Source organism: Equus caballus, chromosome 21, assembly GCF_041296265.1.
Source record: "Equus caballus isolate H_3958 breed thoroughbred chromosome 21, TB-T2T, whole genome shotgun sequence".
Lineage (NCBI taxonomy): Eukaryota > Metazoa > Chordata > Mammalia > Perissodactyla > Equidae > Equus > Equus caballus.
The window spans coordinates 62,250,701-62,276,271 of record NC_091704.1 but is presented as its reverse complement, the minus strand read 5'-3'; the positions used below and the strand labels follow the sequence as shown (position 1 = coordinate 62,276,271).

The 25,571-nt window shown below is 58.1% G+C and overlaps 4 protein-coding genes across 4 annotated transcripts; all 4 read left to right on the top strand.

Annotated features, from left to right (window-relative positions):
- Nucleotides 1-10: 10 nt before the first annotated feature.
- On the top strand, nt 11-4,297 carry LOC138919805 (ral guanine nucleotide dissociation stimulator-like). Its single transcript, XM_070246288.1, has 6 exons — nt 11-28; nt 894-1,004; nt 1,947-2,140; nt 2,776-2,835; nt 3,536-3,744; nt 3,994-4,297. The coding sequence occupies exons 1-6, from the start codon at nt 11-13 to the stop codon at nt 4,155-4,157; spliced, it is 756 nt and encodes a 251-aa protein (XP_070102389.1). The 3' UTR covers nt 4,158-4,297.
- Nucleotides 4,298-6,968: 2,671 nt separating this feature from the next.
- Nucleotides 6,969-11,255, top strand: LOC106782364 (ral guanine nucleotide dissociation stimulator). The gene is made up of 6 exons (XM_070246287.1): nt 6,969-6,986; nt 7,852-7,962; nt 8,905-9,098; nt 9,734-9,793; nt 10,494-10,702; nt 10,952-11,255. Exons 1-6 carry the CDS (start codon nt 6,969-6,971, stop codon nt 11,113-11,115), a joined length of 756 nt encoding a protein of 251 aa, XP_070102388.1. The 3' UTR covers nt 11,116-11,255.
- A 2,681-nt stretch (nt 11,256-13,936) lies between these two features.
- LOC138919804 (ral guanine nucleotide dissociation stimulator-like) lies at nt 13,937-18,223 on the top strand. The gene is made up of 6 exons (XM_070246286.1): nt 13,937-13,954; nt 14,820-14,930; nt 15,873-16,066; nt 16,702-16,761; nt 17,462-17,670; nt 17,920-18,223. Exons 1-6 carry the CDS (start codon nt 13,937-13,939, stop codon nt 18,081-18,083), a joined length of 756 nt encoding a protein of 251 aa, XP_070102387.1. The 3' UTR covers nt 18,084-18,223.
- Nucleotides 18,224-19,754: 1,531 nt separating this feature from the next.
- Nucleotides 19,755-25,183, top strand: LOC138915137 (ral guanine nucleotide dissociation stimulator-like). The gene is made up of 7 exons (XM_070246285.1): nt 19,755-19,923; nt 21,266-21,456; nt 21,780-21,890; nt 22,833-23,026; nt 23,662-23,721; nt 24,422-24,630; nt 24,880-25,183. Exons 1-7 carry the CDS (start codon nt 19,755-19,757, stop codon nt 25,041-25,043), a joined length of 1,098 nt encoding a protein of 365 aa, XP_070102386.1. The 3' UTR covers nt 25,044-25,183.
- Nucleotides 25,184-25,571: the final 388 nt, after the last annotated feature.

Sequence of the window (25,571 nt, the reverse complement as noted above, 5' to 3'; positions counted from 1 at the left end):
ACAAGGGCTTATGCAGGATGCAGAACAGGTAAGAAAGAGGAGTTGTTTCTGCGTCAGTCTCCAAGCTGGGACCTCGGCTGCACCCAGACCCTCTAGGGAGCCTGGGAGACGGGTGTGTTGGTGTTCCTGGGTACGCATTCGACGTCGCATGGAGAAGGGGGGTGAGCAAGGCCATGGCCAGAGGACTGTTTGCATGGGTGGTATCTGAGGGGGGCACTCAGGTAAGGGCACTGCAGGAAATGAGGTCACTTCCTTGACAACAGGCCCCGACAGAACTTGGAACCCCCGCAACTAGGCAGCCACGTGCGCAAAGCCAGCTCACTTGGCTGGAGACGCTTGATAGAGAAACATGTTCTCCTGCTTTCTCCCGCCTGACCAGGGCTCTGGTTCCCGGAAACCCCGGAGGGAGAACCTTTGGACACGTTGTGGACGCTGGCTCAGCTCCCATGCCCCCCACCGCCGGACCTTCGGCAGGAGGTCCTCTCAGGTAACATGAGGAAGCCTAGATCAGCCCGATCTAGGCCAGACCAGCTCCCCGAGCCCTCCCAGGGCAGCCCTCGTCCCGTCCTCGTGAGTGTGGGGGCCAGAGGGACATGTGGGCAGCATCTGCCCTTGGCCGGAGAAGGTTGGTGGGCAGTCGATAAGCTGCTTTTCCCGTCACGTTCCCAAGCCAGGACGGGGCTGTCAGGACTGAAAGGGGACTCCTAAGGGGCCTCCTAATGCCAGGCCCTCAGGCTGCCATGTGTTCCCCTCCTCGCTGGAGGTCTGTGTGGACTGTGGGGCGGGCTATGTGTGTCCAGAGTAGAGAGAGTCACAGAGGTGTGAGAGCCAGCAAAGACAGCCAGTCGGGTCTCTGAGGCTTGCCGCCTGGCTGCCGGGCACTGTCTTTCCAGAGCGTCGCTCAGGAGACGGGCCAGCAGCTGAGCAACGGCGCCCTCGACTCCATCACCCTGCAGGACAGGAAGGTGCCCCACACTGCCAACCGAGGCCAGGGCCGGCTCAGGGTGAGTGCAGGTGCCGGGGAGACCCAACCCCCAGGGCCCCCAAGACAGCGCTGAGGACCCCAGGTCTTCGAAGGCCCCGAGACAGGCCCGGGGCTCCTGCCTGGAGCCCTGCTCCCAAAGGAATCTGAATCCCCATCTCTTCCCCCAACCTTCCCCTGCGGGCCCGGCCCCTGTCTTGGCCAGAGGAGACGTCCCTGTCCACAGGGGTGTAGCCGAGAAGAGACATTTCTAGCACATCAGCTCACGGGCATTCAAGAGCACTTTCGTGTTTGGTAGAGATTTTCCTGTTTGAACTCCCATGCTCATATGTCCACGTGGCCTGACAATCCTTCCCCACCGTCTCCCAGTCGGACGCAGCCTCCTGATGGATAGGCACGCTTTTGCCCAAAAGGACATGGGGCTCACAGTGTTCTTTCTGTTCCTCTGCCTTTGCTGTCCAGGGGAACACGTCCACGTGGCCTCTCGAGGTCAGGGCGTCGGGCCTCAGCAGGCTGCACAACTTTCCAGAAGGGAGACCCGTTAGCCCCGTGATTCAGCCCTTCACTGAACCGGCACCTTCTGTTGCCATTTCCACAGCACCGCCCTGGTCACCCTGCCTGTCCTCCTGTCCTGATCCCTCCCAGCCCACGAAAAGCCTCTGTGCTCTCCTCTCTAGAATGGGCCGTCGGTCAGCCACCCCAGGGATGATGCTCTTCATCCAGGGAGGGGCTGTCACTTCTCTGCCAGCACAAAGACCTAGGAGACCAAGAGCTTGAATCCTTCTCCACCTCACATCCTACTTGGAATCCCGAGAATTCTTCCCTGCCCTGGGCAATGATGCCCACTTCTGGCCACAAGTCACCGAGGGCTTGGGCATTCGGTCTGACCTCCAGGCCCCGACACTTCTGGGGCCCAGGAGTGGTGCGGCCTCTGATGGCAAGTGCCCCCTCTGTCCGACCCCAGGCTGAAAATCCATCCCGAGCTAAGAGCCAAGCGTGCCGCCTGGTGTGGACCGTGCAGGCTGCAACGCGGCAGAATCGAGTGGAGCACCTGGTGCCCGCCTTCCTGGATGGCGACACCGCCTACGTCCGCAGCTTCCTGTGCACGTACAGAGGTTTTGCCACCACACAACAGGTGCTGGAGCTTCTGTTTCAAAGGTGAGTGCCGTGCCCCTCCGCAGCACCGTGGGCATTCAGCCACCTACTAGCTGTGAGGCTTCCGAGCCTCTCGGAGCCTCGGTTTGCTCTCTGCAAGGCGGGGTGAACAGAGGATCAGCCTCCAGGGGATATTGTAGGGACTCAAGGAGGTGCTGCACGCAAAGGCTTTTCGAGAAGCCTAGCCCTCTGGGAGGGTCGACTGGAGCGGGGGCTGTGGTTGTGCTCATTGAGGATACTCCTCTTCCCTATGGCGAAGCCTCTGCCTCATCCCTCACCGGCCCCGGGAATTGGACTGAGTTGTCGTCTTCCGATTGGAAAAGGAGACGGGAGAGCCCTTCTAGGTCCCTGACCTGGGTGAAGCCAGAGCAGCCATCCCTGGGCTGAGCCGAGGCCCCCGACCCGCCCAAGCAGGAGTGAGGGGCCGGTTGGAGCTCCCTCCTTCATCACACACAGAGAGAGGTCCCCACTAGGTGCAGAACGTTTTCTAGGCACCGACCATAATCCCGTGCACAGAGCGGGCGGCAGCCGTGCCCTCCAGGGCTCCATTCTCGTCGGGAGTCAGACAGCGCCGCTAGGCTTCTCAGGCAGGCCTGATCCACAGTCCAGTCCGTGTGACGTCCTCCTGTGTCTTCTAGATACGGTTGCGTCCTTCCTCACTGCGATGAGGACGGCGGACCCCTGGACCAACTGAAAAAGTGAGTGGGCTTTGGAATCCCTAGGAGGGCGCCCAGCGTCCACACTTGGAGGGGAGTTCCCTGCAGCGTCCCGCTCACTCATCTGCTAGAACCTCAACAGCGGGTGCTCAGCTCCTGCTCAGGGGGCTCGGGGAGTGCTCCGGGGCCACATAAGCCCCTCCCTGGTAGAGATTCGGGGCGGGGGAGCATGACCCTCATGGGACACTTGGTGAACTGGGCAGCACGTAGGCCCAGGAGGGAAAGCTGGAGGCAAGAGGAGGGCCCTGGGAAGCCTGGGCGGGAGACAATGTCCGCTGTTCCCTCCCTGGTCAAATATTCTGGGAGCAGCTCCTGTGTGCCAGGGAGGGCAATGAAAAGAGGGGACCGCACCGTTCCCTGCCCTCACGGAGCTGACGTTCCAGTGGGCAGTGGGCAGAGAGATGCTCCAAGCAGTGTGTCAGGCTTCCCTGAGGACTAGGAGTGGTGACGCCACCATCGCACAGGGCTCTCCCTTCCAAAGGCCTTTTCCTAGCCCCTCCATGGTGACCTGGCCCACCTCTGCCAAGACTGCCAGATTGGAGGTGGACGCCAAGTAGGACTGGCCCCTGGACAGCCAGGAGCGGGAGGCCCAGGAGCCCAGGCCCGCACAGAGATGCGCGGGAGGCCAGTGTGCAAGGAAACGACCCTTCTCTGACTCTGCTGCCCACCTGTCCGTCCTCAGGGCCATCTCCTTCATTCTGGGCACCTGGCTCCAACGGTACCCTGAGGATTTTATCCAGCCCCCAGATGTTCCCAGCCTGGAAATGCTCTTGGCCTACGTTGGCCTTAATATGCCCGGCTCGGAGCTGGAGCACCGTGCCCGCGTTCTTCTTTCCCAGCTGGAGCACCCTGAGCACACTGATGCCGAGACTGAGGCTGAGGAGGACTCAGGTGTGTGATGTGGGCATGTGCACAGGGGATGGCGCTGCGCCCCCCAGAGCAGAGTCTCCAGAGGCTGGGGTTCGGCTGGGAGCAAGGGGCGGGCTCAGATCACTCTTCCCGCGGACTCCACTCTGGGAAGCCTTTCGGGGGCTTGCTTCTTGGACTGAGACTCCTTCAGTGGCGGCAGAGGCTTCCTTCCTTTGGAGTGACTTGGGCAGGCGCTCATGTGGGTGGCATTTTCTCTTCTTCCCTCTCCAGCTGCAGCTCCACCGAAAGATCCAGAAGACCCTGCAGATCGAACACCATCTCTCCCTCTCGCGCCCACCCCAGCTCAGAGCCGCACAGGCATCTTCCGAGCCACAGCCGGCTCAAGACCTTCAACAAGCACTTGCAGCATCCCAGCCACTACCCTCAGCTCCTGAGCTGCAGCCCCGGAGAATCCTTGCCTTCCCCTATCCATTGCGTGGGTCTTAAAGTTTTGTTTTTCGCTTTTCTTTACTTGACCTTTCCCTATATTTTATCTCGTCAGTTCAATAAAGTTTAATTCTTGGATGTTTTTAAATTGTTCGCTGAAGTGGCATGAAGTACACTCACAAGATCACACCAACGTCATCCTCATCTAGTTCCCGCCCATTTTTATCCAAGAGAAACCCTGTCCCTGGGAAGCAGTCAGTCTCCCTTCTTCCCACCGCAAGTCCCTGGTAGCCACTGCGTTTCCTTCTCTCGGACTCCGCGCGTTTCCCTCCTCCGGAGTTTGCCTGGAAGTGCCAGCCTTCCAGAGGTGGCCTTCTGTGCCTGGCTGGGTCTGGTGTGAGGTGGGTGACTCCAGATGTTTTAATTTGAAATAACAGTTTTCATTAAGAAGAAAAATCCCCCGGAGATCAAAGATTCTGTCTCAAAGAGGATGCCCCGCTATTCCCTCTTTTCACTTTCTGGGGATGGGGACCCACTGGAGGTGTGACACCGGAGCTGGAAACAACGAGGGAAATTTCGGGGCCCGGGAGACCCCTTTCAAATCTTTCCCTTTCCTGGATGGGCCATGGTAACGTTTTCAAAATGTGCAAATTGTAAAAATATTCTCACCGCATATGAAACGTTGGCGTTTATAAGAAGCGTATTGTGGACTAAAATATATTACCAAAAGTTTTAACGTTTTAGATAGACAATTAATGTTAATTTGGTCAAAGAATGATTTAAAGATGAGTAATAAGAAACGATGCCCTTTTTCTACCAAGAAACAAGTGGCCATAACAAGGGGTGACCAGCTTTTCAGTGCTCTTCATTGAGCTCTGGTGCCGGGGGGGGGGGTGGCAGTGTGAGTGTGTGTGTGTGTGTGTGTGTGTGTGTGTGAGGGCGGTGTGGGTGTGTGGGTGTGTGAGGGTTTGCTGCGGGAAGGAGCCTGGGGCTGTTCCTTCGTGGTACCTGATGCCCCACAGTGGGCTATGAGTAGTCACACCTATCCCCTTGCGCGTTCTCAGCGGCCACACGGCACACCCACCGAGGCAACCCAGGGGTGAACAATTGGACCCTTCTTCACTCTCATAATTGTCCCGTAGTGTCTGTCTGGGTCCACGCGTCTCGATTTCTCTTTAGAAGTGATGCCCTGATGCAGAGTTTCTTGGAGGCAATTTAGACACTCTCTTTAGGTGTCAGCTGCCTTTTCGAATATCTACGCTTTGTTGATGCAGTTGGAGCCTTGTTTGGGAAAGGAGAGAGTCCCGAGACACTGGACGTGATGTCCGAAGGGGGGAGGTAGACAGGACGGAAGGGAGGCCCTCGGAGGACCAGGCAGCGACCCATGGAGGAGAGAAGTCCCCCTCAGCCAAACGCTACTAACAGTACAAACGTCCTCCACCATGGTCAAGTGGAATTTATCGCTGGGATGGGAGGATGGTTCGGTCAGTAAATGACAGGCACCACATTCATAGGAGGAAAAGGTCAAAGTCACATGCTCTTCTCCATTGAAGCAGAATCAGCATTTCCCAGAGTACGCATGTTTTGATCATAAACACTCAACAAATTGAGCCTAGAAAGAACGTACCTCCACAGACTAAGAGCCACCTGTGACCAGCCCACAGCCACCATCATGCACAATGCTGAAAGGATACCAGCTCTCCCTCCAAGATCAGGAACAAGACGAGGGTGCCCCCTCTTCCCAGTCCCATGACACAGGGAGAGGCCATCTGGTCAGAGGAAACACGAAATTGGCCACTGACCACATCCAAGTCTCAGGAGTGAACTGGCATCGCTTTGCCGTCCTCGGTGGAATCGCTCAACTGAGTCCCCACTCAAGAGGAGGGGTTATACCAGGAGGTCTAGACCAGGAAGTCCTGATCCCGGGTGGCCAGTGAGGGGAGAAGGAGAAGACCCCAGAACTTCAATGCCTTGCCCAGAATCCCAGATGACGAAGAAGGTGGAGCCAGGGAGGAAGCCAGCTCTGCGTCCTCAAGGCTGGGGCTCTGGCTGCACACAGGCATTCCCCGGGGGCTCTGGAGAAGGCTGTGTTGGTGGAAGTGCATACAGATCTGGAGATGGTGTGGGGGTGAGGGGGAGCATTCGGCAGTGTAGATGGGCATTTGCTCAGTTCTTGTTTGAGGAGGAGCCCGGGTCAGGGGCACCCTTGACTGTAGCTCTGCCCACCTCACACCCACGGTGGAGGGAGTGGTGGCCACCTCTCTGCTGAGCTCATGCCTATGCAGTCCTGAATTGAATGTCTCACTGGGAAATTGGGAAACTGAGGCCCCTAGAGGGGTAGGGAACGGCCCATGACAGGGTGAGTCCAGTGGGTAAGTGTGTGTTCTGACCTTCTAGGGCAAGACTGGAACCCCACCCGGAGGGTTGGCTTCTGAAACTAGGAACCATGAGATCTTGAGAAGCTCTTGCCAATCCCTCCCTATTGTGGGAGCTGTTTTCTTCTTGGCCTCCACAACCTGAGCACACAAACACACAAACACACACACACACACACACACACACACGCACACACACCTTGACCTTGGATGCAAAAATGGCCTCTAAGGTGGGATCCTAAGAGAAGTAGACACAGGGCAAGTTGCAAGAGGAAGAAACACGAAGTGGGAGGCATTGCCTGCCAGTGACACACGCCTCCAGTTTGAGAGGTGTTGTCCTCTAAGGTAGGACACATGCCAGAGGACATCTCTAGCAAGTCCACGCTCCAGTCCTCCCCAGTGTGCAGACAGGAGGCCGACAGGCCCTGAGAGACACAAGGGCTTATGCAGGATGCAGAACAGGTAAGAAAGAGGAGTTGTTTCTGCGTCAGTCTCCAAGCTGGGACCTCGGCTGCACCCAGACCCTCTAGGGAGCCTGGGAGACGGGTGTGTTGGTGTTCCTGGGTACGCATTCGACGTCGCATGGAGAAGGGGGGTGAGCAAGGCCATGGCCAGAGGACTGTTTGCATGGGTGGTATCTGAGGGGGGCACTCAGGTAAGGGCACTGCAGGAAATGAGGTCACTTCCTTGACAACAGGCCCCGACAGAACTTGGAACCCCCGCAACTAGGCAGCCACGTGCGCAAAGCCAGCTCACTTGGCTGGAGACGCTTGATAGAGAAACATGTTCTCCTGCTTTCTCCCGCCTGACCAGGGCTCTGGTTCCCGGAAACCCCGGAGGGAGAACCTTTGGACACGTTGTGGACGCTGGCTCAGCTCCCATGCCCCCCACCGCCGGACCTTCGGCAGGAGGTCCTCTCAGGTAACATGAGGAAGCCTAGATCAGCCCGATCTAGGCCAGACCAGCTCCCCGAGCCCTCCCAGGGCAGCCCTCGTCCCGTCCTCGTGAGTGTGGGGGCCAGAGGGACATGTGGGCAGCATCTGCCCTTGGCCGGAGAAGGTTGGTGGGCAGTCGATAAGCTGCTTTTCCCGTCACGTTCCCAAGCCAGGACGGGGCTGTCAGGACTGAAAGGGGACTCCTAAGGGGCCTCCTAATGCCAGGCCCTCAGGCTGCCATGTGTTCCCCTCCTCGCTGGAGGTCTGTGTGGACTGTGGGGCGGGCTATGTGTGTCCAGAGTGGAGAGAGTCACAGAGGTGTGAGAGCCAGCAAAGACAGCCAGTCGGGTCTCTGAGGCTTGCCGCCTGGCTGCCGGGCACTGTCTTTCCAGAGCGTCGCTCAGGAGACGGGCCAGCAGCTGAGCAACGGCGCCCTCGACTCCATCACCCTGCAGGACAGGAAGGTGCCCCACACTGCCAACCGAGGCCAGGGCCGGCTCAGGGTGAGTGCAGGTGCCGGGGAGACCCAACCCCCAGGGCCCCCAAGACAGCGCTGAGGACCCCAGGTCTTCGAAGGCCCCGAGACAGGCCCGGGGCTCCTGCCTGGAGCCCTGCTCCCAAAGGAATCTGAATCCCCATCTCTTCCCCCAACCTTCCCCTGCGGGCCCGGCCCCTGTCTTGGCCAGAGGAGACGTCCCTGTCCACAGGGGTGTAGCCGAGAAGAGACATTTCTAGCACATCAGCTCACGGGCATTCAAGAGCACTTTCGTGTTTGGTAGAGATTTTCCTGTTTGAACTCCCATGCTCATATGTCCACGTGGCCTGACAATCCTTCCCCACCGTCTCCCAGTCGGACGCAGCCTCCTGATGGATAGGCACGCTTTTGCCCAAAAGGACATGGGGCTCACAGTGTTCTTTCTGTTCCTCTGCCTTTGCTGTCCAGGGGAACACGTCCACGTGGCCTCTCGAGGTCAGGGCGTCGGGCCTCAGCAGGCTGCACAACTTTCCAGAAGGGAGACCCGTTAGCCCCGTGATTCAGCCCTTCACTGAACCGGCACCTTCTGTTGCCATTTCCACAGCACCGCCCTGGTCACCCTGCCTGTCCTCCTGTCCTGATCCCTCCCAGCCCACGAAAAGCCTCTGTGCTCTCCTCTCTAGAATGGGCCGTCGGTCAGCCACCCCAGGGATGATGCTCTTCATCCAGGGAGGGGCTGTCACTTCTCTGCCAGCACAAAGACCTAGGAGACCAAGAGCTTGAATCCTTCTCCACCTCACATCCTACTTGGAATCCCGAGAATTCTTCCCTGCCCTGGGCAATGATGCCCACTTCTGGCCACAAGTCACCGAGGGCTTGGGCATTCGGTCTGACCTCCAGGCCCCGACACTTCTGGGGCCCAGGAGTGGTGCGGCCTCTGATGGCAAGTGCCCCCTCTGTCCGACCCCAGGCTGAAAATCCATCCCGAGCTAAGAGCCAAGCGTGCCGCCTGGTGTGGACCGTGCAGGCTGCAACGCGGCAGAATCGAGTGGAGCACCTGGTGCCCGCCTTCCTGGATGGCGACACCGCCTACGTCCGCAGCTTCCTGTGCACGTACAGAGGTTTTGCCACCACACAACAGGTGCTGGAGCTTCTGTTTCAAAGGTGAGTGCCGTGCCCCTCCGCAGCACCGTGGGCATTCAGCCACCTACTAGCTGTGAGGCTTCCGAGCCTCTCGGAGCCTCGGTTTGCTCTCTGCAAGGCGGGGTGAACAGAGGATCAGCCTCCAGGGGATATTGTAGGGACTCAAGGAGGTGCTGCACGCAAAGGCTTTTCGAGAAGCCTAGCCCTCTGGGAGGGTCGACTGGAGCGGGGGCTGTGGTTGTGCTCATTGAGGATACTCCTCTTCCCTATGGCGAAGCCTCTGCCTCATCCCTCACCGGCCCCGGGAATTGGACTGAGTTGTCGTCTTCCGATTGGAAAAGGAGACGGGAGAGCCCTTCTAGGTCCCTGACCTGGGTGAAGCCAGAGCAGCCATCCCTGGGCTGAGCCGAGGCCCCCGACCCGCCCAAGCAGGAGTGAGGGGCCGGTTGGAGCTCCCTCCTTCATCACACACAGAGAGAGGTCCCCACTAGGTGCAGAACGTTTTCTAGGCACCGACCATAATCCCGTGCACAGAGCGGGCGGCAGCCGTGCCCTCCAGGGCTCCATTCTCGTCGGGAGTCAGACAGCGCCGCTAGGCTTCTCAGGCAGGCCTGATCCACAGTCCAGTCCGTGTGACGTCCTCCTGTGTCTTCTAGATACGGTTGCGTCCTTCCTCACTGCGATGAGGACGGCGGACCCCTGGACCAACTGAAAAAGTGAGTGGGCTTTGGAATCCCTAGGAGGGCGCCCAGCGTCCACACTTGGAGGGGAGTTCCCTGCAGCGTCCCGCTCACTCATCTGCTAGAACCTCAACAGCGGGTGCTCAGCTCCTGCTCAGGGGGCTCGGGGAGTGCTCCGGGGCCACATAAGCCCCTCCCTGGTAGAGATTCGGGGCGGGGGAGCATGACCCTCATGGGACACTTGGTGAACTGGGCAGCACGTAGGCCCAGGAGGGAAAGCTGGAGGCAAGAGGAGGGCCCTGGGAAGCCTGGGCGGGAGACAATGTCCGCTGTTCCCTCCCTGGTCAAATATTCTGGGAGCAGCTCCTGTGTGCCAGGGAGGGCAATGAAAAGAGGGGACCGCACCGTTCCCTGCCCTCACGGAGCTGACGTTCCAGTGGGCAGTGGGCAGAGAGATGCTCCAAGCAGTGTGTCAGGCTTCCCTGAGGACTAGGAGTGGTGACGCCACCATCGCACAGGGCTCTCCCTTCCAAAGGCCTTTTCCTAGCCCCTCCATGGTGACCTGGCCCACCTCTGCCAAGACTGCCAGATTGGAGGTGGACGCCAAGTAGGACTGGCCCCTGGACAGCCAGGAGCGGGAGGCCCAGGAGCCCAGGCCCGCACAGAGATGCGCGGGAGGCCAGTGTGCAAGGAAACGACCCTTCTCTGACTCTGCTGCCCACCTGTCCGTCCTCAGGGCCATCTCCTTCATTCTGGGCACCTGGCTCCAACGGTACCCTGAGGATTTTATCCAGCCCCCAGATGTTCCCAGCCTGGAAATGCTCTTGGCCTACGTTGGCCTTAATATGCCCGGCTCGGAGCTGGAGCACCGTGCCCGCGTTCTTCTTTCCCAGCTGGAGCACCCTGAGCACACTGATGCCGAGACTGAGGCTGAGGAGGACTCAGGTGTGTGATGTGGGCATGTGCACAGGGGATGGCGCTGCGCCCCCCAGAGCAGAGTCTCCAGAGGCTGGGGTTCGGCTGGGAGCAAGGGGCGGGCTCAGATCACTCTTCCCGCGGACTCCACTCTGGGAAGCCTTTCGGGGGCTTGCTTCTTGGACTGAGACTCCTTCAGTGGCGGCAGAGGCTTCCTTCCTTTGGAGTGACTTGGGCAGGCGCTCATGTGGGTGGCATTTGCTCTTCTTCCCTCTCCAGCTGCAGCTCCACCGAAAGATCCAGAAGACCCTGCAGATCGAACACCATCTCTCCCTCTCGCGCCCACCCCAGCTCAGAGCCGCACAGGCATCTTCCGAGCCACAGCCGGCTCAAGACCTTCAACAAGCACTTGCAGCATCCCAGCCACTACCCTCAGCTCCTGAGCTGCAGCCCCGGAGAATCCTTGCCTTCCCCTATCCATTGCGTGGGTCTTAAAGTTTTGTTTTTCGCTTTTCTTTACTTGACCTTTCCCTATATTTTATCTCGTCAGTTCAATAAAGTTTAATTCTTGGATGTTTTTAAATTGTTCGCTGAAGTGGCATGAAGTACACTCACAAGATCACACCAACGTCATCCTCATCTAGTTCCCGCCCATTTTTATCCAAGAGAAACCCTGTCCCTGGGAAGCAGTCAGTCTCCCTTCTTCCCACCGCAAGTCCCTGGTAGCCACTGCGTTTCCTTCTCTCGGACTCCGCGCGTTTCCCTCCTCCGGAGTTTGCCTGGAAGTGCCAGCCTTCCAGAGGTGGCCTTCTGTGCCTGGCTGGGTCTGGTGTGAGGTGGGTGACTCCAGATGTTTTAATTTGAAATAACAGTTTTCATTAAGAAGAAAAATCCCCCGGAGATCAAAGATTCTGTCTCAAAGAGGATGCCCCGCTATTCCCTCTTTTCACTTTCTGGGGATGGGGACCCACTGGAGGTGTGACACCGGAGCTGGAAACAACGAGGGAAATTTCGGGGCCCGGGAGACCCCTTTCAAATCTTTCCCTTTCCTGGATGGGCCATGGTAACGTTTTCAAAATGTGCAAATTGTAAAAATATTCTCACCGCATATGAAACGTTGGCGTTTATAAGAAGCGTATTGTGGACTAAAATATATTACCAAAAGTTTTAACCTTTTAGATAGACAATTAATGTTAATTTGGTCAAAGAATGATTTAAAGATGAGTAATAAGAAACGATGCCCTTTTTCTACCAAGAAACAAGTGGCCATAACAAGGGGTGACCAGCTTTTCAGTGCTCTTCATTGAGCTCTGGTGCCGGGGGGGGGGAGTGTGAGTGTGTGTGTGTGTGTGTGTGTGTGTGTGTGTGTGAGGGCGGTGTGGGTGTGTGGGTGTGTGAGGGTTTGCTGCGGGAAGGAGCCTGGGGCTATTCCTTCGTGGTACCTGATGCCCCACAGTGGGCTATGAGTAGTCACACCTATCCCCTTGCGCGTTCTCAGCGGCCACACGGCACACCCACCGAGGCAACCCAGGGGTGAACAATTGGACCCTTCTTCACTCTCATAATTGTCCCGTAGTGTCCGTCTGGGTCCACGCATCTCGATTTCTCTTTAGAAGTGATGCCCTGATGCAGAGTTTCTTGGAGGCAATTTAGACACTCTCTTTAGGTGTCAGCTGCCTTTTCGAATATCTACGCTTTGTTGATGCAGTTGGAGCCTTGTTTGGGAAAGGAGAGAGTCCCGAGACACTGGACGTGATGTCCGAAGGGGGGAGGTAGACAGGACGGAAGGGAGGCCCTCGGAGGACCAGGCAGCGACCCATGGAGGAGAGAAGGGCCCACCCAGTCCCCCTCAGCCAAACGCTACTAACAGTACAAACGTCCTCCACCATGGTCAAGTGGAATTTATCGCTGGGATGGGAGGATGGTTCGGTCAGTAAATGACAGGCACCACATTCATAGGAGGAAAAGGTCAAAGTCACATGCTCTTCTCCATTGAAGCAGAATCAGCATTTCCCAGAGTACGCATGTTTTGATCATAAACACTCAACAAATTGAGCCTAGAAAGAACGTACCTCCACAGACTAAGAGCCACCTGTGACCAGCCCACAGCCACCATCATGCACAATGCTGAAAGGATACCAGCTCTCCCTCCAAGATCAGGAACAAGACGAGGGTGCCCCCTCTTCCCAGTCCCATGACACAGGGAGAGGCCATCTGGTCAGAGGAAACACGAAATTGGCCACTGACCACATCCAAGTCTCAGGAGTGAACTGGCATCGCTTTGCCGTCCTCGGTGGAATCGCTCAACTGAGTCCCCACTCAAGAGGAGGGGTTATACCAGGAGGTCTAGACCAGGAAGTCCTGATCCCGGGTGGCCAGTGAGGGGAGAAGGAGAAGACCCCAGAACTTCAATGCCTTGCCCAGAATCCCAGATGACGAAGAAGGTGGAGCCAGGGAGGAAGCCAGCTCTGCGTCCTCAAGGCTGGGGCTCTGGCTGCACACAGGCATTCCCCGGGGGCTCTGGAGAAGGCTGTGTTGGTGGAAGTGCATACAGATCTGGAGATGGTGTGGGGGTGAGGGGGAGCATTCGGCAGTGTAGATGGGCATTTGCTCAGTTCTTGTTTGAGGAGGAGCCCGGGTCAGGGGCACCCTTGACTGTAGCTCTGCCCACCTCACACCCACGGTGGAGGGAGTGGTGGCCACCTCTCTGCTGAGCTCATGCCTATGCAGTCCTGAATTGAATGTCTCACTGGGAAATTGGGAAACTGAGGCCCCTAGAGGGGTAGGGAACGGCCCATGACAGGGTGAGTCCAGTGGGTAAGTGTGTGTTCTGACCTTCTAGGGCAAGACTGGAACCCCACCCGGAGGGTTGGCTTCTGAAACTAGGAACCATGAGATCTTGAGAAGCTCTTGCCAATCCCTCCCTATTGTGGGAGCTGTTTTCTTCTTGGCCTCCACAACCTGAGCACACAAACACACAAACGCACACACACACACACACACACACACGCACACACACCTTGACCTTGGATGCAAAAATGGCCTCTAAGGTGGGATCCTAAGAGAAGTAGACACAGGGCAAGTTGCAAGAGGAAGAAACACGAAGTGGGAGGCATTGCCTGCCAGTGACACACGCCTCCAGTTTGAGAGGTGTTGTCCTCTAAGGTAGGACACATGCCAGAGGACATCTCTAGCAAGTCCACGCTCCAGTCCTCCCCAGTGTGCAGACAGGAGGCCGACAGGCCCTGAGAGACACAAGGGCTTATGCAGGATGCAGAACAGGTAAGAAAGAGGAGTTGTTTCTGCGTCAGTCTCCAAGCTGGGACCTCGGCTGCACCCAGACCCTCTAGGGAGCCTGGGAGACGGGTGTGTTGGTGTTCCTGGGTACGCATTCGACGTCGCATGGAGAAGGGGGGTGAGCAAGGCCATGGCCAGAGGACTGTTTGCATGGGTGGTATCTGAGGGGGGCACTCAGGTAAGGGCACTGCAGGAAATGAGGTCACTTCCTTGACAACAGGCCCCGACAGAACTTGGAACCCCCGCAACTAGGCAGCCACGTGCGCAAAGCCAGCTCACTTGGCTGGAGACGCTTGATAGAGAAACATGTTCTCCTGCTTTCTCCCGCCTGACCAGGGCTCTGGTTCCCGGAAACCCCGGAGGGAGAACCTTTGGACACGTTGTGGACGCTGGCTCAGCTCCCATGCCCCCCACCGCCGGACCTTCGGCAGGAGGTCCTCTCAGGTAACATGAGGAAGCCTAGATCAGCCCGATCTAGGCCAGACCAGCTCCCCGAGCCCTCCCAGGGCAGCCCTCGTCCCGTCCTCGTGAGTGTGGGGGCCAGAGGGACATGTGGGCAGCATCTGCCCTTGGCCGGAGAAGGTTGGTGGGCAGTCGATAAGCTGCTTTTCCCGTCACGTTCCCAAGCCAGGACGGGGCTGTCAGGACTGAAAGGGGACTCCTAAGGGGCCTCCTAATGCCAGGCCCTCAGGCTGCCATGTGTTGCCCTCCTCGCTGGAGGTCTGTGTGGACTGTGGGGCGGGCTATGTGTGTCCAGAGTGGAGAGAGTCACAGAGGTGTGAGAGCCAGCAAAGACAGCCAGTCGGGTCTCTGAGGCTTGCCGCCTGGCTGCCGGGCACTGTCTTTCCAGAGCGTCGCTCAGGAGACGGGCCAGCAGCTGAGCAACGGCGCCCTCGACTCCATCACCCTGCAGGACAGGAAGGTGCCCCACACTGCCAACCGAGGCCAGGGCCGGCTCAGGGTGAGTGCAGGTGCCGGGGAGACCCAACCCCCAGGGCCCCCAAGACAGCGCTGAGGACCCCAGGTCTTCGAAGGCCCCGAGACAGGCCCGGGGCTCCTGCCTGGAGCCCTGCTCCCAAAGGAATCTGAATCCCCATCTCTTCCCCCAACCTTCCCCTGCGGGCCCGGCCCCTGTCTTGGCCAGAGGAGACGTCCCTGTCCACAGGGGTGTAGCCGAGAAGAGACATTTCTAGCACATCAGCTCACGGGCATTCAAGAGCACTTTCGTGTTTGGTAGAGATTTTCCTGTTTGAACTCCCATGCTCATATGTCCACGTGGCCTGACAATCCTTCCCCACCGTCTCCCAGTCGGACGCAGCCTCCTGATGGATAGGCACGCTTTTGCCCAAAAGGACATGGGGCTCACAGTGTTCTTTCTGTTCCTCTGCCTTTGCTGTCCAGGGGAACACGTCCACGTGGCCTCTCGAGGTCAGGGCGTCGGGCCTCAGCAGGCTGCACAACTTTCCAGAAGGGAGACCCGTTAGCCCCGTGATTCAGCCCTTCACTGAACCGGCACCTTCTGTTGCCATTTCCACAGCACCGCCCTGGTCACCCTGCCTGTCCTCCTGTCCTGATCCCTCCCAGCCCACGAAAAGCCTCTGTGCTCTCCTCTCTAGAATGGGCCGTCGGTCAGCCACCCCAGGGATGATGCTCTTCATCCAGGGAGGGGCTGTCACTTCTCTGCCAGCACAAAGACCTAGGAGACCAAGAGCTTGAATCCTTCTCCACCTCACATCCTACTTGGAATCCCGAGAATTCTTCCCTGCCCTGGGCAATGATGCCCACTTCTGGCCACAAGTCACCGAGGGCTTGGGCATTCGGTCTGACCTCCAGGCCCCGACACTTCTGGGGCCCAGGAGTGGTGCGGCCTCTGATGGCAAGTGCCCCCTCTGTCCGACCCCAGGCTGAAAATCCATCCCGAGCTAAGAGCCAAGCGTGCCGCCTGGTGTGGACCGTGCAGGCTGCAACGCGGCAGAATCGAGTGGAGCACCTGGTGCCCGCCTTCCTGGATGGCGACACCGCCTACGTCCGCAGCTTCCTGTGCACGTACAGAGGTTTTGCCACCACACAACAGGTGCTGGAGCTTCTGTTTCAAAGGTGAGTGCCGTGCCCCTCCGCAGCACCGTGGGCATTCAGCCACCTACTAGCTGTGAGGCTTCCGAGCCTCTCGGAGCCTCGGTTTGCTCTCTGCAAGGCGGGGTGAACAGAGGATCAGCCTCCAGGGGATATTGTAGGGACTCAAGGAGGTGCTGCACGCAAAGGCTTTTCGAGAAGCCTAGCCCTCTGGGAGGGTCGACTGGAGCGGGGGCTGTGGTTGTGCTCATTGAGGATACTCCTCTTCCCTATGGCGAAGCCTCTGCCTCATCCCTCACCGGCCCCGGGAATTGGACTGAGTTGTCGTCTTCCGATTGGAAAAGGAGACGGGAGAGCCCTTCTAGGTCCCTGACCTGGGTGAAGCCAGAGCAGCCATCCCTGGGCTGAGCCGAGGCCCCCGACCCGCCCAAGCAGGAGTGAGGGGCCGGTTGGAGCTCCCTCCTTCATCACACACAGAGAGAGGTCCCCACTAGGTGCAGAACGTTTTCTAGGCACCGACCATAATCCCGTGCACAGAGCGGGCGGCAGCCGTGCCCTCCAGGGCTCCATTCTCGTCGGGAGTCAGACAGCGCCGCTAGGCTTCTCAGGCAGGCCTGATCCACAGTCCAGTCCGTGTGACGTCCTCCTGTGTCTTCTAGATACGGTTGCGTCCTTCCTCACTGCGATGAGGACGGCGGACCCCTGGACCAACTGAAAAAGTGAGTGGGCTTTGGAATCCCTAGGAGGGCGCCCAGCGTCCACACTTGGAGGGGAGTTCCCTGCAGCGTCCCGCTCACTCATCTGCTAGAACCTCAACAGCGGGTGCTCAGCTCCTGCTCAGGGGGCTCGGGGAGTGCTCCGGGGCCACATAAGCCCCTCCCTGGTAGAGATTCGGGGCGGGGGAGCATGACCCTCATGGGACACTTGGTGAACTGGGCAGCACGTAGGCCCAGGAGGGAAAGCTGGAGGCAAGAGGAGGGCCCTGGGAAGCCTGGGCGGGAGACAATGTCCGCTGTTCCCTCCCTGGTCAAATATTCTGGGAGCAGCTCCTGTGTGCCAGGGAGGGCAATGAAAAGAGGGGACCGCACCGTTCCCTGCCCTCACGGAGCTGACGTTCCAGTGGGCAGTGGGCAGAGAGATGCTCCAAGCAGTGTGTCAGGCTTCCCTGAGGACTAGGAGTGGTGACGCCACCATCGCACAGGGCTCTCCCTTCCAAAGGCCTTTTCCTAGCCCCTCCATGGTGACCTGGCCCACCTCTGCCAAGACTGCCAGATTGGAGGTGGACGCCAAGTAGGACTGGCCCCTGGACAGCCAGGAGCGGGAGGCCCAGGAGCCCAGGCCCGCACAGAGATGCGCGGGAGGCCAGTGTGCAAGGAAACGACCCTTCTCTGACTCTGCTGCCCACCTGTCCGTCCTCAGGGCCATCTCCTTCATTCTGGGCACCTGGCTCCAACGGTACCCTGAGGATTTTATCCAGCCCCCAGATGTTCCCAGCCTGGAAATGCTCTTGGCCTACGTTGGCCTTAATATGCCCGGCTCGGAGCTGGAGCACCGTGCCCGCGTTCTTCTTTCCCAGCTGGAGCACCCTGAGCACACTGATGCCGAGACTGAGGCTGAGGAGGACTCAGGTGTGTGATGTGGGCATGTGCACAGGGGATGGCGCTGCGCCCCCCAGAGCAGAGTCTCCAGAGGCTGGGGTTCGGCTGGGAGCAAGGGGCGGGCTCAGATCACTCTTCCCGCGGACTCCACTCTGGGAAGCCTTTCGGGGGCTTGCTTCTTGGACTGAGACTCCTTCAGTGGCGGCAGAGGCTTCCTTCCTTTGGAGTGACTTGGGCAGGCGCTCATGTGGGTGGCATTTTCTCTTCTTCCCTCTCCAGCTGCAGCTCCACCGAAAGATCCAGAAGACCCTGCAGATCGAACACCATCTCTCCCTCTCGCGCCCACCCCAGCTCAGAGCCGCACAGGCATCTTCCGAGCCACAGCCGGCTCAAGACCTTCAACAAGCACTTGCAGCATCCCAGCCACTACCCTCAGCTCCTGAGCTGCAGCCCCGGAGAATCCTTGCCTTCCCCTATCCATTGCGTGGGTCTTAAAGTTTTGTTTTTCGCTTTTCTTTACTTGACCTTTCCCTATATTTTATCTCGTCAGTTCAATAAAGTTTAATTCTTGGATGTTTTTAAATTGTTCGCTGAAGTGGCATGAAGTACACTCACAAGATCACACCAACGTCATCCTCATCTAGTTCCCGCCCATTTTTATCCAAGAGAAACCCTGTCCCTGGGAAGCAGTCAGTCTCCCTTCTTCCCACCGCAAGTCCCTGGTAGCCACTGCGTTTCCTTCTCTCGGACTCCGCGCGTTTCCCTCCTCCGGAGTTTGCCTGGAAGTGCCAGCCTTCCAGAGGTGGCCTTCTGTGCCTGGCTGGGTCTGGTGTGAGGTGGGTGACTCCAGATGTTTTAATTTGAAATAACAGTTTTCATTAAGAAGAAAAATCCCCCGGAGATCAAAGATTCTGTCTCAAAGAGGATGCCCCGCTATTCCCTCTTTTCACTTTCTGGGGATGGGGACCCACTGGAGGTGTGACACCGGAGCTGGAAACAACGAGGGAAATTTCGGGGCCCGGGAGACCCCTTTCAAATCTTTCCCTTTCCTGGATGGGCCATGGTAACGTTTTCAAAATGTGCAAATTGTAAAAATATTCTCACCGCATATGAAACGTTGGCGTTTATAAGAAGCGTATTGTGGACTAAAATATATTACCAAAAGTTTTAACGTTTTAGATAGACAATTAATGTTAATTTGGTCAAAGAATGATTTAAAGATGAGTAATAAGAAACGATGCCCTTTTTCTACCAAGAAACAAGTGGCCATAACAAGGGGTGACCAGCTTTTCAGTGCTCTTCATTGAGCTCTGGTGCCGGGGGGGGGGGTGGCAGTGTGAGTGTGTGTGTGTGTGTGTGTGTGTGTGTGTGAGGGCGGTGTGGGTGTGTGGGTGTGTGAGGGTTTGCTGCGGGAAGGAGCCTGGGGCTGTTCCTTCGTGGTACCTGATGCCCCACAGTGGGCTATGAGTAGTCACACCTATCCCCTTGCGCGTTCTCAGCGGCCACACGGCACACCCACCGAGGCAACCCAGGGGTGAACAATTGGACCCTTCTTCACTCTCATAATTGTCCCGTAGTGTCCGTCTGGGTCCACGCGTCTCGATTTCTCTTTAGAAGTGATGCCCTGATGCAGAGTTTCTTGGAGGCAATTTAGACACTCTCTTTAGGTGTCAGCTGCCTTTTCGAATATCTACGCTTTGTTGATGCAGTTGGAGCCTTGTTTGGGAAAGGAGAGAGTCCCGAGACACTGGACGTGATGTCCGAAGGGGGGAGGTAGACAGGACGGAAGGGAGGCCCTCGGAGGACCAGGCAGCGACCCATGGAGGAGAGAAGTCCCCCTCAGCCAAACGCTACTAACAGTACAAACGTCCTCCACCATGGTCAAGTGGAATTTATCGCTGGGATGGGAGGATGGTTCGGTCAGTAAATGACAGGCACCACATTCATAGGAGGAAAAGGTCAAAGTCACATGCTCTTCTCCATTGAAGCAGAATCAGCATTTCCCAGAGTACGCATGTTTTGATCATAAACACTCAACAAATTGAGCCTAGAAAGAACGTACCTCCACAGACTAAGAGCCACCTGTGACCAGCCCACAGCCACCATCATGCACAATGCTGAAAGGATACCAGCTCTCCCTCCAAGATCAGGAACAAGACGAGGGTGCCCCCTCTTCCCAGTCCCATGACACAGGGAGAGGCCATCTGGTCAGAGGAAACACGAAATTGGCCACTGACCACATCCAAGTCTCAGGAGTGAACTGGCATCGCTTTGCCGTCCTCGGTGGAATCGCTCAACTGAGTCCCCACTCAAGAGGAGGGGTTATACCAGGAGGTCTAGACCAGGAAGTCCTGATCCCGGGTGGCCAGTGAGGGGAGAAGGAGAAGACCCCAGAACTTCAATGCCTTGCCCAGAATCCCAGATGACGAAGAAGGTGGAGCCAGGGAGGAAGCCAGCTCTGCGTCCTCAAGGCTGGGGCTCTGGCTGCACACAGGCATTCCCCGGGGGCTCTGGAGAAGGCTGTGTTGGTGGAAGTGCATACAGATCTGGAGATGGTGTGGGGGTGAGGGGGAGCATTCGGCAGTGTAGATGGGCATTTGCTCAGTTCTTGTTTGAGGAGGAGCCCGGGTCAGGGGCACCCTTGACTGTAGCTCTGCCCACCTCACACCCACGGTGGAGGGAGTGGTGGCCACCTCTCTGCTGAGCTCATGCCTATGCAGTCCTGAATTGAATGTCTCACTGGGAAATTGGGAAACTGAGGCCCCTAGAGGGGTAGGGAACGGCCCATGACAGGGTGAGTCCAGTGGGTAAGTGTGTGTTCTGACCTTCTAGGGCAAGACTGGAACCCCACCCGGAGGGTTGGCTTCTGAAACTAGGAACCATGAGATCTTGAGAAGCTCTTGCCAATCCCTCCCTATTGTGGGAGCTGTTTTCTTCTTGGCCTCCACAACCTGAGCACACAAACACACAAACACACACACACACACACACACACACACACGCACACACACCTTGACCTTGGATGCAAAAATGGCCTCTAAGGTGGGATCCTAAGAGAAGTAGACACAGGGCAAGTTGCAAGAGGAAGAAACACGAAGTGGGAGGCATTGCCTGCCAGTGACACACGCCTCCAGTTTGAGAGGTCTTGTCCTCTAAGGTAGGACACATGCCAGAGGACATCTCTAGCAAGTCCACGCTCCAGTCCTCCCCAGTGTGCAGACAGGAGGCCGACAGGCCCTGAGAGACACAAGGGCTTATGCAGGATGCAGAACAGGTAAGAAAGAGGAGTTGTTTCTGCGTCAGTCTCCAAGCTGGGACCTCGGCTGCACCCAGACCCTCTAGGGAGCCTGGGAGACGGGTGTGTTGGTGTTCCTGGGTACGCATTTGACGTCGCATGGAGAAGGGGGGTGAGCAAGGCCATGGCCAGAGGACTGTTTGCATGGGTGGTATCTGAGGGGGGCACTCAGGTAAGGGCACTGCAGGAAATGAGGTCACTTCCTTGACAACAGGCCCCGACAGAACTTGGAACCCCCGCAACTAGGCAGCCACGTGCGCAAAGCCAGCTCACTTGGCTGGAGACGCTTGATAGAGAAACATGTTCTCCTGCTTTCTCCCGCCTGACCAGGGCTCTGGTTCCCGGAAACCCCGGAGGGAGAACCTTTGGACACGTTGTGGACGCTGGCTCAGCTCCCATGCCCCCCACCGCCGGACCTTCGGCAGGAGGTCCTCTCAGGTAACATGAGGAAGCCTAGATCAGCCCGATCTAGGCCAGACCAGCTCCCCGAGCCCTCCCAGGGCAGCCCTCGTCCCGTCCTCGTGAGTGTGGGGGCCAGAGGGACATGTGGGCAGCATCTGCCCTTGGCCGGAGAAGGTTGGTGGGCAGTCGATAAGCTGCTTTTCCCGTCACGTTCCCAAGCCAGGACGGGGCTGTCAGGACTGAAAGGGGACTCCTAAGGGGCCTCCTAATGCCAGGCCCTCAGGCTGCCATGTGTTCCCCTCCTCGCTGGAGGTCTGTGTGGACTGTGGGGCGGGCTATGTGTGTCCAGAGTGGAGAGAGTCACAGAGGTGTGAGAGCCAGCAAAGACAGCCAGTCGGGTCTCTGAGGCTTGCCGCCTGGCTGCCGGGCACTGTCTTTCCAGAGCGTCGCTCAGGAGACGGGCCAGCAGCTGAGCAACGGCGCCCTCGACTCCATCACCCTGCAGGACAGGAAGGTGCCCCACACTGCCAACCGAGGCCAGGGCCGGCTCAGGGTGAGTGCAGGTGCCGGGGAGACCCAACCCCCAGGGCCCCCAAGACAGCGCTGAGGACCCCAGGTCTTCGAAGGCCCCGAGACAGGCCCGGGGCTCCTGCCTGGAGCCCTGCTCCCAAAGGAATCTGAATCCCCATCTCTTCCCCCAACCTTCCCCTGCGGGCCCGGCCCCTGTCTTGGCCAGAGGAGACGTCCCTGTCCACAGGGGTGTAGCCGAGAAGAGACATTTCTAGCACATCAGCTCACGGGCATTCAAGAGCACTTTCGTGTTTGGTAGAGATTTTCCTGTTTGAACTCCCATGCTCATATGTCCACGTGGCCTGACAATCCTTCCCCACCGTCTCCCAGTCGGACGCAGCCTCCTGATGGATAGGCACGCTTTTGCCCAAAAGGACATGGGGCTCACAGTGTTCTTTCTGTTCCTCTGCCTTTGCTGTCCAGGGGAACACGTCCACGTGGCCTCTCGAGGTCAGGGCGTCAGGCCTCAGCAGGCTGCACAACTTTCCAGAAGGGAGACCCGTTAGCCCCGTGATTCAGCCCTTCACTGAACCGGCACCTTCTGTTGCCATTTCCACAGCACCGCCCTGGTCACCCTGCCTGTCCTCCTGTCCTGATCCCTCCCAGCCCACGAAAAGCCTCTGTGCTCTCCTCTCTAGAATGGGCCGTCGGTCAGCCACCCCAGGGATGATGCTCTTCATCCAGGGAGGGGCTGTCACTTCTCTGCCAGCACAAAGACCTAGGAGACCAAGAGCTTGAATCCTTCTCCACCTCACATCCTACTTGGAATCCCGAGAATTCTTCCCTGCCCTGGGCAATGATGCCCACTTCTGGCCACAAGTCACCGAGGGCTTGGGCATTCGGTCTGACCTCCAGGCCCCGACACTTCTGGGGCCCAGGAGTGGTGCGGCCTCTGATGGCAAGTGCCCCCTCTGTCCGACCCCAGGCTGAAAATCCATCCCGAGCTAAGAGCCAAGCGTGCCGCCTGGTGTGGACCGTGCAGGCTGCAACGCGGCAGAATCGAGTGGAGCACCTGGTGCCCGCCTTCCTGGATGGCGACACCGCCTACGTCCGCAGCTTCCTGTGCACGTACAGAGGTTTTGCCACCACACAACAGGTGCTGGAGCTTCTGTTTCAAAGGTGAGTGCCGTGCCCCTCCGCAGCACCGTGGGCATTCAGCCACCTACTAGCTGTGAGGCTTCCGAGCCTCTCGGAGCCTCGGTTTGCTCTCTGCAAGGCGGGGTGAACAGAGGATCAGCCTCCAGGGGATATTGTAGGGACTCAAGGAGGTGCTGCACGCAAAGGCTTTTCGAGAAGCCTAGCCCTCTGGGAGGGTCGACTGGAGCGGGGGCTGTGGTTGTGCTCATTGAGGATACTCCTCTTCCCTATGGCGAAGCCTCTGCCTCATCCCTCACCGGCCCCGGGAATTGGACTGAGTTGTCGTCTTCCGATTGGAAAAGGAGACGGGAGAGCCCTTCTAGGTCCCTGACCTGGGTGAAGCCAGAGCAGCCATCCCTGGGCTGAGCCGAGGCCCCCGACCCGCCCAAGCAGGAGTGAGGGGCCGGTTGGAGCTCCCTCCTTCATCACACACAGAGAGAGGTCCCCACTAGGTGCAGAACGTTTTCTAGGCACCGACCATAATCCCGTGCACAGAGCGGGCGGCAGCCGTGCCCTCCAGGGCTCCATTCTCGTCGGGAGTCAGACAGCGCCGCTAGGCTTCTCAGGCAGGCCTGATCCACAGTCCAGTCCGTGTGACGTCCTCCTGTGTCTTCTAGATACGGTTGCGTCCTTCCTCACTGCGATGAGGACGGCGGACCCCTGGACCAACTGAAAAAGTGAGTGGGCTTTGGAATCCCTAGGAGGGCGCCCAGCGTCCACACTTGGAGGGGAGTTCCCTGCAGCGTCCCGCTCACTCATCTGCTAGAACCTCAACAGCGGGTGCTCAGCTCCTGCTCAGGGGGCTCGGGGAGTGCTCCGGGGCCACATAAGCCCCTCCCTGGTAGAGATTCGGGGCGGGGGAGCATGACCCTCATGGGACACTTGGTGAACTGGGCAGCACGTAGGCCCAGGAGGGAAAGCTGGAGGCAAGAGGAGGGCCCTGGGAAGCCTGGGCGGGAGACAATGTCCGCTGTTCCCTCCCTGGTCAAATATTCTGGGAGCAGCTCCTGTGTGCCAGGGAGGGCAATGAAAAGAGGGGACCGCACCGTTCCCTGCCCTCACGGAGCTGACGTTCCAGTGGGCAGTGGGCAGAGAGATGCTCCAAGCAGTGTGTCAGGCTTCCCTGAGGACTAGGAGTGGTGACGCCACCATCGCACAGGGCTCTCCCTTCCAAAGGCCTTTTCCTAGCCCCTCCATGGTGACCTGGCCCACCTCTGCCAAGACTGCCAGATTGGAGGTGGACGCCAAGTAGGACTGGCCCCTGGACAGCCAGGAGCGGGAGGCCCAGGAGCCCAGGCCCGCACAGAGATGCGCGGGAGGCCAGTGTGCAAGGAAACGACCCTTCTCTGACTCTGCTGCCCACCTGTCCGTCCTCAGGGCCATCTCCTTCATTCTGGGCACCTGGCTCCAACGGTACCCTGAGGATTTTATCCAGCCCCCAGATGTTCCCAGCCTGGAAATGCTCTTGGCCTACGTTGGCCTTAATATGCCCGGCTCGGAGCTGGAGCACCGTGCCCGCGTTCTTCTTTCCCAGCTGGAGCACCCTGAGCACACTGATGCCGAGACTGAGGCTGAGGAGGACTCAGGTGTGTGATGTGGGCATGTGCACAGGGGATGGCGCTGCGCCCCCCAGAGCAGAGTCTCCAGAGGCTGGGGTTCGGCTGGGAGCAAGGGGCGGGCTCAGATCACTCTTCCCGCGGACTCCACTCTGGGAAGCCTTTCGGGGGCTTGCTTCTTGGACTGAGACTCCTTCAGTGGCGGCAGAGGCTTCCTTCCTTTGGAGTGACTTGGGCAGGCGCTCATGTGGGTGGCATTTTCTCTTCTTCCCTCTCCAGCTGCAGCTCCACCGAAAGATCCAGAAGACCCTGCAGATCGAACACCATCTCTCCCTCTCGCGCCCACCCCAGCTCAGAGCCGCACAGGCATCTTCCGAGCCACAGCCGGCTCAAGACCTTCAACAAGCACTTGCAGCATCCCAGCCACTACCCTCAGCTCCTGAGCTGCAGCCCCGGAGAATCCTTGCCTTCCCCTATCCATTGCGTGGGTCTTAAAGTTTTGTTTTTCGCTTTTCTTTACTTGACCTTTCCCTATATTTTATCTCGTCAGTTCAATAAAGTTTAATTCTTGGATGTTTTTAAATTGTTCGCTGAAGTGGCATGAAGTACACTCACAAGATCACACCAACGTCATCCTCATCTAGTTCCCGCCCATTTTTATCCAAGAGAAACCCTGTCCCTGGGAAGCAGTCAGTCTCCCTTCTTCCCACCGCAAGTCCCTGGTAGCCACTGCGTTTCCTTCTCTCGGACTCCGCGCGTTTCCCTCCTCCGGAGTTTGCCTGGAAGTGCCAGCCTTCCAGAGGTGGCCTTCTGTGCCTGGCTGGGTCTGGTGTGAGGTGGGTGACTCCAGATGTTTTAATTTGAAATAACAGTTTTCATTAAGAAGAAAAATCCCCCGGAGATCAAAGATTCTGTCTCAAAGAGGATGCCCCGCTATTCCCTCTTTTCACTTTCTGGGGATGGGGACCCAC